At 33.3% G+C, this 10,862-nt stretch overlaps 1 protein-coding gene across 3 annotated transcripts in view; it reads left to right on the top strand.

The window, feature by feature from the left end:
• The window catches only part of LOC107888790 (ALBINO3-like protein 2, chloroplastic), a 73,486-nt gene extending 63,515 nt beyond the window's left edge, over window positions 1-9,971 (top strand). For 2 of the 3 annotated variants that reach the window (XM_041077841.1, XM_041077840.1), the window contains exons 5-11: window positions 5,301-5,348; window positions 8,319-8,465; window positions 8,549-8,604; window positions 8,691-8,808; window positions 9,141-9,230; window positions 9,433-9,542; window positions 9,661-9,971. In XM_041077841.1, coding sequence (XP_040933775.1) covers window positions 5,301-5,348; window positions 8,319-8,465; window positions 8,549-8,604; window positions 8,691-8,808; window positions 9,141-9,230; window positions 9,433-9,542; window positions 9,661-9,817 — 726 coding nt within the window. In that variant the 3' untranslated portion in view covers window positions 9,818-9,971. Of the gene's footprint in view, window positions 1-22; window positions 89-5,300; window positions 5,349-7,048; window positions 8,466-8,548; window positions 8,605-8,690; window positions 8,809-9,140; window positions 9,231-9,432; window positions 9,543-9,660 lie in introns of those variants that run through there. The other variant, XM_041077842.1, reaches the window with a different exon arrangement.
• The last annotated feature ends 891 nt before the right edge of the window (window positions 9,972-10,862 follow it).

Genomic DNA, 10,862 nt, shown 5'->3' with positions numbered 1-10,862 from the left:
TGTTGCCATGTTTATTTTACAGGTTTTCAAGTTTTATTTGGATATTCTAACATTGCCTCTTTTTGGTATCAGTTTGTTGATTCCCCAGGTAACTATAGAATATATATCCTTCTTTTATGTTGTATGTCAAATTGATTTGATTGAGTAGAAGTGTAGAACTTTTTACATACTATATTGAGTTAGTTGATGAAAGTTATTCTACTATTGCCACCTAAAATAGCTCAGGATCTTTCATTGCTGCTAATATTTGTAATAGTAGAATTGTGTTGGTTTCTAAAAAGTTCGTTTCATTTAGGACATTATCTCATTTGGAAGTGCTTATTTGAACCAAACCATAGTTTGGAAGGAGCCTTTTTATGTAATTAATTCTTAAATTATCTCATATATTGTTGGTTGAGTTTTCTGATTCCACAAGTAGAGATAGAAAGGTCACATGTACCCTTTAATATATAGTAAAATTTTTATATTTTTTAAAACGGATTTAGTTTTTATAACTTACTCGTGGAGTTGAAAACTTCATTGCCAATGTACCAAAAATAGACCCTTAAAGAATACCAATGTTGTTGTATATGGTTAGTTGAAAGGTGAAATACAGAAATTCCTTGATTTTGGTTTAGCATATCCTCCCTTTGGTGGTATTTCCTGTGAAATAGCTAATTAATCCTCAGACATCTTGATACACTTAACGTATTTGTGGTGGGATCTTTTTTCTTTCGGGGGGGGGGGGAGTGGGGACATGGGCGATTGAACTTTACTTTTTAACCAAGGAACCAAGTAATCCTATGCCAGCCATTGAGCCTTACATGCTTGGGTGCTGGGATTTAAAATTTATCCTAACTAATGAAAGCATTTCTTTGCACTCAATGCTCTACTAGCTATAGTTGTGTATGAAATCATACCAATTTCAAGATCGACTAACTACACATAGATCATTATTTTGATTTGTTAGAATTAGTTTAAAATTGTGAAGGCCGAGATATGTGCCAATCTGATAGATACAACTGGTTATTTGTTATGATAACTATATATGGTCATTGTTGAACTTTTTGCTAATTAACTCACTTTAGTAGCTCTATATGGGTGTTTGAAGCAAATAAGGTACAGTGCACTTGATAGGTGTTGGAAAAGTAATAATGAGTAGAGGTTTGGTAAAGAAAATAAAGCAGCCTATATCAATAATAGTGTGCAAGAATCCTAAACACAACATAGCCAATAAAATAGTTCCTTTTGAGTTGTCAAGTCTCCATTGGAATTTCAAATAGCAAATCTTTTACACAAAATCCATAATAGATCCTAGGATATATATTTATATAATGACTATCCTAGAGTATTATTTGCACCTAGCAAAATTATCGCTTAAGAGACAAAACAACATCCTAGACTACATTTGCAGCTAACAAAAGTAAATCACTAAATGATTGGAAGTTCAGCATTGTAGACCTAGTAGTTCGAGAAGATGGCCTTGGTCAACAGCCTGCTCTTTGACACGTGATCTTCATCCCATCCTTGAATAAGTCCTTAAAGGAGGGCTTGTATCAGTACTTCCTCTCTCGAAAAGTTGCCTTGTTGACAAGTTGAAATGATGGAAATTGACTAGTAGGATCATAATTCTCCCAACTTGCTTTTTCAAGGGTATGGTCAACTCTTTGAAGAAGCAAATCTGAAAGAGCTCCAGCTTCTTTACCCCATTGGTGTGCTAGAGTTTTGGCAAGAGATGGAACAAGTTCCCAATCTTTATTGATAGGAAGAAAAGTTGGTGGTGTAGCAGCTTTCTGACCATGAGTTGGGGGAAGCACTGAGACATGGAAAATAGGATAGACTTTGAAAGATTAAAGAAGCTCTAGTTCATATGTCATAGGTTCAACACAACGGCAATCTTGTATGGTCCAGAAAATCGAGGTGGCAACTTCTCATACCTGTATTTAACCAAGGAACATTGTCGGTATGGTTGAATGCGTAGGAAAAAAAGGGCCTCAAACTTGGAAACATCTCCCCAATGAGCACCAACTTGCTGCTGCATTTGAGTTTGTGCCTTTAAGAGGTTAGTTTTGAGAGTTTTCATCATGACATCACAAATCCTATAATGAAGTCTAGAGATAGATCTTCTCATATCTTCTCAGGTGGAATGGATGAGCGAGTGGAGACCATTTTGGATTGTAATGGCTTTGATACCAATTGATATGGACTTTTGGAGAATTATGCCCCGAAAGCTGGTTGTTGAGGTTGGAGAGCCTAGGTCCTTATAAACCCCATGAGGGAATCTCATACTTTCCTATGTGTGATCCAAGTCCCATGCCTTGCAACTGGGCACATATCAGTCCAGCACACTCTCTAGCACTAATGCACCCATTAGGTTGGCATTGCACTAACCTGATCTAGTCCCTACTGAACACTACAATACTGGCGTCATCGTCTGAATTGTGAGTTGCCTTTGCACTAGTATTTTTCTAGCCTTGAGCGAACATTGCAGGACTAATGTCATCACGTGCTTTACGTAGTCTAGCTTTGCACTGGGCTATCTAGCTTCGGGTAAATATTGTAATACTAATGTCACCACTTGCACTGCACAATTGCAATTGAGGCATGATGGCTAGCTCTATTACCAAAATGATGTCTGTTGAGAAAGTAATAACGAATAGAAGTTCGAGAAAAAAATGAAGCATCTTTTATTGACAATAGAGTGCAAGAATCTTAAACACAATGTAGCTATTCTAGGATTTTTCAAATAGCAAATCTTTTACAAAAAATCCTGAACAGATCCTAGGATTTATATATATATGTAATGGCTATCCTATGGTATTATTTGCAACTAACAAAAGTGAATCCTTAAAAGATAATAAGTTCAGCATGTAGGTCCAGCAGTCTGACAAACTGGCCTTGGTCAACAACTTGCTCCTTGACTCGTAATCCTCACCTCCTTGAATATGTCCTTAAAGGAATATGGATTGTATCAGCACTCTTTATGTTGGTTGAATTATTTAAGCTTCTTGGGTGTCATCTGGTTTGCTGTTTTGGAAGTGCAAGTGTGAGCAATTGCGTTCCTTGGATTTATGTCACTCTAGTTCTTCATGTTTCTTAAAAGTTCCCATGTTGGTTTTATATGCGTCATGCTTTCAAGTAACACAAGTGTGGCTGCAAACAAAGCTTTTAATCTTTCTTTATCTCCATGGAAAAGAAAATGCTTGCTTTGGTTTAGACTGTAGTTTGCCATTTTTACCAATCACATCATTAAATTGTTATCTGAAATAAAAATTACAAACAATCAAATTCATCCCTTCCATCCAGTTTTTTTATGCTTTTATTATGTTAGACGTTAATTATTATCTTGCCAATGACGATGTTACTTATAATTGTTAGAGAGATATTAGCGTATAAAATTAAGTCTTATTCAAACTAGTAAACCTATGTAATCTCTATTGAAGAGACTGATTGGAAGCAATAAAATTAAGTCAAGTTAATTCAATTTTAAGAGGTTTAAGCCCTAACGAGTCTAAGGTAAGGAACTCCTTTTAAAGAGTTCCACACATTCACCATGGGGCATTCATGTGGAAAAAATAAAAACAAGGGGAAAAGCCCAGCTAAGAAACGGTTTTTTCACAAATCATCTGGTGACTTGATTGGTAACTCAAGATCACAAAAATTTGTTATCAGATTTAGACACCTTGGACGAGTCCAACATTAGAGAGGAATTTGTTGTAAAACTAGAAGTAGAGTTTAGGATGGTTGAAAGCTATTGCAATAGTTGTCGTTGCAAATACAGGAATTTATGGCTTTCAACTAGAATCGTGAAAGGGAAAAGGGGTCTGACGGAGGAGACAATAGTGTTAGTCAAATTGGCATTTGACCGAATTGGCAAGAGAATAGGACAACATTAACAGTTGATTCAGGAATAGTGCCATGGTATACAAAGAGACTGTAACAATTGAGAATATGAACGTCAACTTCTAGGGTTGTTGGCAGGTACTAATATTTTTTCTCGCAGGATTAACAAACTTAATTAGGCTTGATGTGGAGATGCAAAATCCCCGAAACCTTGTTCAAGCAATGAATTTGGCACGGGCCTTTGAAAAGAAGCAACAACTAGCAAGAACAAGCATTCTAAGTGAACCCTGGCATTAGACGAGCTTGAGTACTAAAGATGCTAAAATGGCAGTCACAGCTCTCTCTTCTTTTGCTAAAAGCAACTTTGGCGTGATGGGATGTCGACAGTAAGTTCAAGTCTAAATAGTGTGACATGGCCTTTTGTTAAAAAGTTCATGGATGTAGAGATGGCAGAATGAAGAGATGAGTGTCTTTGTTACAATAGTGATGAGCCATTTTTTCTCAGGCACTAACATAAAAAAATATTTTGGTTGGAGATAGAAGATCCTGATGGTGCTGTGCAGAATCAAGAGGAGTGTAGAAAAACGGAAATATCCTTGCATGCAATATCGGGCAAAAAATATGCATGAGCCATTCAATCTCCACCTTGTGGACAAGCTCTTTTCCGAGGAGGGGAGTAATGTTAGAAATCAATTGTTATCTTGGCATTGAAGACATTAATTATTATTTTTAAAGAGATATTAACTTACTTTTATTAGATCTTCTTTAATTAAAAGTAGTTTTAGAGAGATATTAGGAGTCTTTATTTATTTAGAGTCATTTTAATTTCCTTAGCTTATAAGTATTTTATTCAAACAAGTAAACCTATATAACCTCTATTTAAAAGGCTGATTGGCAATAATAAAATTAAGTCAAGCAAACCCACTAAGTTAAAAGATTTTCTTACGAATTGTCAAGTGACTCGATCCGTAACTCCGGACCGTAACACATTCCATTACTGATTTTGTGTGGTTCCAAAAAATCATGTGAAAGGATACCTGAAATTAATTTTTGAATTTCTTCCAAGAAATTGTGTGAGCAAGATGCTTTTTTTGGGGTTCAAAGTTTCAAGGCACATACAATTACCTGTGGCCAATGACAGTAAGCAAAAGTGTAGCAAGGTTTATTGGTACAAAAACATATTGGTGTTCATATCTTGTAATGAGTAATTCATTGTTTCTAATTCATTTCTAGAAGCTAGTAAAAAGTCGACCCCAGGATGCTACTGCTATTGATTCTAGTTGGTTCAATTTACTAATGAAATTATTATGCCTTTCTACTTCTAAATAGTTAAAGGCTAAACGCAATTATATACATTTGTATAAATTTTGTTACTTTCTTTTCATCAATCATTTGTGATGCTGAGGTTTCATACTTCCCACCCTGGTTCTTGTGGCTGCATCCAAGCGTATTTACTATTTTTCTTCCTGATTTTGCAGGGAAGTCTAGTCTACTGGGTTACCAATAGTTCATTTAGTGTTATTCAGGTTAGTTCTGCTTTTCAATTTTATATACTTGTTTTATCTAGAAGCAAGTTATGCCTTTTCATTGTATAATTTATTTGTTATTATGTGCTTAATCTTTAAAGATGCTTTCAACGTTTAGTGTGATAAATACTTTAGGGGTCATTTGGAATTGTTACTGATTTTCTTTAAAAGTATTTTGAAACAGAAATTGTATTTGATTATTATGTTTCCATTACAAGTATTTGACATTGGTAGTCCATTGAGTGTTCTGGAACTTGATTGAAGAAAGTGGTAAGGGCATAAATGTTATTGCTGCAGTTTTCCTTTAAAATTGACACTTTTTAGCAATTCTTTCTACTTGTGTGGTGATGGCACAGAAAAAACCTTCCAAAATTTTGGAAACATCAAATTTGTGCTTCCAACAGTTTCCATTTTGCAGACTTTGCTTTTGTTTTTTATTTGTGAAACAAAAACGAAGCTGTGAAACGCATTTCTATTGTAGTTGTTAGAAAAAGTGAAAACAAAACAAAATTCTGGTAATGTTTCATCTCAATGGTGGATATTAGCTTTTCTATTCAAATTTGTACCAGGATGTCCAAATATCCTTAAGAATATCATTTTATTTGCACATTGTTCTGGTTAATTGATAGAAATAAGATTAGATTACTCCAATATAAGAATTTTCACTGATTATTTTTGTTCCATATCTTTCTAATTAGTTTTCATAAGAAAAAGAGAGAATTCTTTGTATATCATGTACCATAATCCATTAACTATGACCTTTTAAATTACCACCTTATCCCAACCTTCATGATCAAACTTCACCCTCCTTCTAGAAACTTTATTAGAAGCTCAAGTTGCAGGGGCTTTAATTAAAGTTGCCTTTTGTATTTAGACATCAAGTTTACATCTCAGTAGTGAGAAATTCTTGAGGCTAGGATGTTGGCTTTTCCTGTTTTAATGAGTTTTAGATGTCTGATAAATGGATAGTGGTTTTGGGACCTGTGAATTGGATTTGGATTGCTCAATGTTCCTGGGGTGCAGTTACCGTGGTAGCTAAGGATTCTCATGTATACCTCTAGTGTATCTCCTACCTAAGCGCTCTCTTAAAAAGTAAAAAGCAAAAGACTTTTATGTGTACAGATTATGGATTAAGTCACTGGATGATCATGGGAAAACCTACTTAGATTGATAAAGCCTTATCCTTGTGAAACCTATCTTGTGAAGAACCTAACCTTTAGAACTCTTTGAAGAGAGCTCCTAACCTTGGAACTCATTGAAGGGAGCTTCTAATCATGAATTCGATTGGAAGAGAGTCTTAAGCCTTTTGTAATTCGAATGGAATTTTTTCCTATTTTATTAATGAGAATTGTCCCTTTAAATAGTGGTTCAGGTTACATTGGCTTTTATTCTTCATTGAACAAGAAAACATAATTAACTTGTAGAACACAAATCTATAATTAAGCTAAAATTAAGGCCTTAATTGCAATAAAATATTTGCTAAATAGATTATTCTATTGAGAATATTATTCTATATTTGTTTCCTTTGACTTCTTGTGTTGCCCACAAAGGCATCCATAACTTTTCTCCACTCTTGAAAAAAACAGTTTGTCTGCAAGCTCATTATTTCTCTGCATTTCTTGTAATAAAATCCGTAGCTCTTCTTTGGCATTGAAATTACTCATGATGCCTAGCTTTGATACCAATTGTTATGTTCATAGGTTATGGATCGAGTAACTGGGTGATTCATGGGAAAACTTGCTTTGATTGATAAAGCCTTACCCTTGTTACGATTCCTATCTTGTGAAGAACATATGATTGAAGATATATGGAACCTGTTGAAAGGAGCTCCTGCCCTTGGAACTTGTTGAAGGGAGCTCTTAACCTTAAACTCATTGGGAAGAGAGAGTTCTAAACCTTCCTAATTTTGGAACTGTCTTGTTTTATTACTAAGAATTGTCTGTTTAAATAAAGGTTACATAGGGAAATTAATTTTAAGAATGAGAACTATAATTAAGGAAACTAAAATTAAGGACTTCTAATTGCTATAAAATATTTGCTAAATAAATTATTTTAATCAAGAATATTACTAAAGTTATGTCTTTTTTTCATCTTTGTTGCCTTCGGCTTTTAGTTTTGCTCACAAAGTTATCTTAACATTGCACCCTTGGAGAAAAAAAAAGAGAGTTTGTTTGGAAGTTCATTAATTCTCTATGCCTCTTATAAAAAGCCCTCGGCATTGGAATTGCCTATGGTGTTTGGTTTTGATGCCAATTTGTAATGTCCATGGGTTATGGACTGGGTCATTGGGCAGTTCATGGGAAAACATGCTATGATTGATAAAGCCTTACCCTTGTTGTGATTGCCATCTTCTGAAGAACCTATGATCATATATTTAGAACTCAACAAAGAGAGCTCCTAACCTTAGACTTGTTAGGAAGAGAGAGTCTTAAGCCTTCACAACTTTAATCAAATTCTTTCTTATTTTATTTTTCAGAATTGTCCCCTTAGATGGAGGTTACATAGAATTTTATTCTTGTAGCATAAGAAGCCAAAATTAACATTACAATGAGGAACTATAATTAAGGGAAACTAAAATTACGGACTTTTAATTGCAATAAAATATTTGCTAAATAAATTATTCTAATTTGTAATAGCCCAAACTCAAATAAAGTTATGTCTTCTTTTCATCTTTGGCGCCTTTAACTTCTTGTCTTGCCCACAAAGGTATCCATGACAAAAGACATGCATTTGACCATCTTTGTCTATACACATTTTAATTTTTATTCAATGTTCCTTTGACCTTTTACTTAAAATACTGTTTTTTAATATACTTGAATATTACTTGATTTTATAATTGGATTTTCTATCTCTTTCAGTTATGAATTTTCAAATTCATATCTAAAGGATCCTGAAGTTTGATAACTTTAGACATTGATCTAAAATTATTGAATGTGTTAACCCTTCCCCATGGTCTTAACAATTTTGCAGCAATTAACCCTCAAACACTCTGCTGTTCGTGCAATTCTTGGCTTACCTGATAAGGATGCTCCCACAGCACGAGCACCATCTGTGGAGCCAACCTCTATGCAACCTACAATTCCTGTTCAAAATTTGAGTCCTAAAGAATTGCTTGCAGTAAGTGCTTAGGCATAGATCTTGACACATGATTTAACTGCCAGTTAAAAATTCTGACACCATTGTATTGAAATTGTTTTCAGCTTTCAGTCAAACACTTGTCACGAGAGGAAAAGGATCAAGCAGTATTGTTGCTAAAGTTAGTAATTTGTCTTTTTCCTTTTTATTTTTCCTTCTATAAGTCAAATGGATTGTGCATATAATACAATTAACATTTCTTCACAGATTAGCTCTTGAAAGAGATCCTGAATATGTAAAGGCTATGGTTGTGATGGGCCAGACTCTAATGCAGAAGGGGCTGATGGAGGACGCAATTGAATATTTAGAGCGTGCCATTTCAAAGGTTTGATATTATTTCTTTTGTTTAAAAAAAATGGTATAAGCTATTGCTGAATTCTAAGCAGTCGGGTTAAAGTTAAAACAATGGTAGCAGATGTTCCTTATAATTGAAGTTCCTTTTGTTCACTATTACTTTGGTGTAAAGTCGTGGGTTACTTGTGGTTTACTTTGGTATATCATTGATGACTTTTTAATTAAATGCTTGAATCTATGATGACTAAAATAATAACTGAGATGCACTCAGACCAATTAATACATTTGCTTGTAATCTGTTTTTAAGAGCTACATCCTTTGGTTCTCAACTAATCAAAAGCTGATCTTCTGAGACCTGAGCAGCTGTCTCTTGCTGGCCATCCAACAGAGGTTGAAAATGTTGATCTTTTAATTCTATCGTCTCAATGGGCCGGTGTTGTCTATATGAAACAGGTGAAACATTGTAGTTGGGATTCATTAATATCTATCAACCTTGTTATTAAATATCTGTCTAAATTATTCTCCTTCTATAGACTTCTAATCTTGGCTTTCCCACTAAATTATGAATTTGGTTGGTAGGCTTAAAAGCCTTTAGTTCATTGAAAGAGCCATATAAACGCTCTCCATTTTATTTCCATTCTTTTGCATCTCACAGGGGAAGAAGGCAGAAGGGCTTGCACACCTGGAAACAATTGCAAGTTTGAAAGAGCCAGAAGATCCAAAGAGCAAAGCTCATTACTTTGATGGATTGTTGTTGCTTGCCAGGTTTGGATTTTAAGTTTATATTTTCATCTAAAAGGTCAATAATCTCGCAATCTCTTCATACTTCTATGTCTTTACGAATACTTGCATGGTTCATGCATGACTTGGGGTCTTTTTCCAGTGCATTATTTGACTTTGGGCGCAAGGCTGAAGCTTTAAAGTTTTTGAAGTTGGTTGTTGCTTATAATCCTAAGTATAACTATTTACTCGAAGAATTAAAGAACGAAGAAGATGATTTTGCGAGTAATCTTGCAAGCAGTAGGAGACGAGGTTACTAATTTGCCTGCATAATTATTTCCTTGTTTGAGTTATGAATGTTAGGCAGCTAGGCAATAGCAGCTAGCCTTTTAGGGACTCCATAATTTCTGTTTTCAAATAATCTCTAAAACTTTGGATTTGGAATAAAATTTTGTTACATTTATGATTTTATCACATAGCTGCTTCCAGTTCTAGGACTCTTCATATTAATGCATGTATTTTGTTATATTTCAAATATTTGTTTTCTCACTTCAGAAAGGCTTAAAAAAGGGTGAACTATATTGCAAGTCATTTAATTATATTTAAGTGTTTTTTTAACTAATTATAAAAAAATTACAAAATAATGACTTAGTTAATTATGCTTTTTTATTTAATTTCATTAATTTCCAGTCGACTTTCTGAAGAGATGATGTGATGTTTTTTTTAATTAGTGTGATAACAAATTTAGTTTTTTTTTTTGCCTTCTTAAGAAAACCAATCTTTTCTAACATTTTCTTTTTCAAAGTTTAACTAAAAGTTGAAAAAAAATATGCAGTTTTAAAACCACACTCAAACATTTATATTAAAATTTTGCAAAGAAAAAATAAGTTTAAAGTGGCAAAATTTGGTTACAAAAGCCATTTTTAAGAAAAAAGTGTCAATTGTTAGGATGTAGACATGTTTTGAAAAAAGAAACAGAGAAAGTATTTTAGTGAAAACACGTCTTACATAACACGTTTTTTAAATTTTTTATAAGAAAGTTAAATGTTAGTAGTTTTATTTTTAAATTCTGAGTTTGATTCTTCTCTTATACATATTTGTATTTTTATTTCATTTGTATCAACCTTTATTTTTATTTTTTATTATCTTTAACATGTTTGTTCTTTTGGTTAAATAATTAATTAATAGTGATTTTATCATTGAGTTTTATATTTGATTTATCTTTTAAGCACATTTTTTATCTCATATTGTTTCAAGCTTTTTTTAATTAACATTTTTAATTAATAAATATATTATTTTCAAGTTTTTTTTATTTTTTATTCATTTTTTTAATTAATAACTCTTTTATTTATAAAATTAAATAAT

Source organism: Gossypium hirsutum, chromosome A09 (genome assembly GCF_007990345.1).
Source record: "Gossypium hirsutum isolate 1008001.06 chromosome A09, Gossypium_hirsutum_v2.1, whole genome shotgun sequence".
NCBI lineage: Eukaryota > Viridiplantae > Streptophyta > Magnoliopsida > Malvales > Malvaceae > Gossypium > Gossypium hirsutum.
The sequence above is the reverse complement of the archived record's forward strand: the minus strand, read 5'-3'. Positions and strand labels throughout refer to the sequence as shown.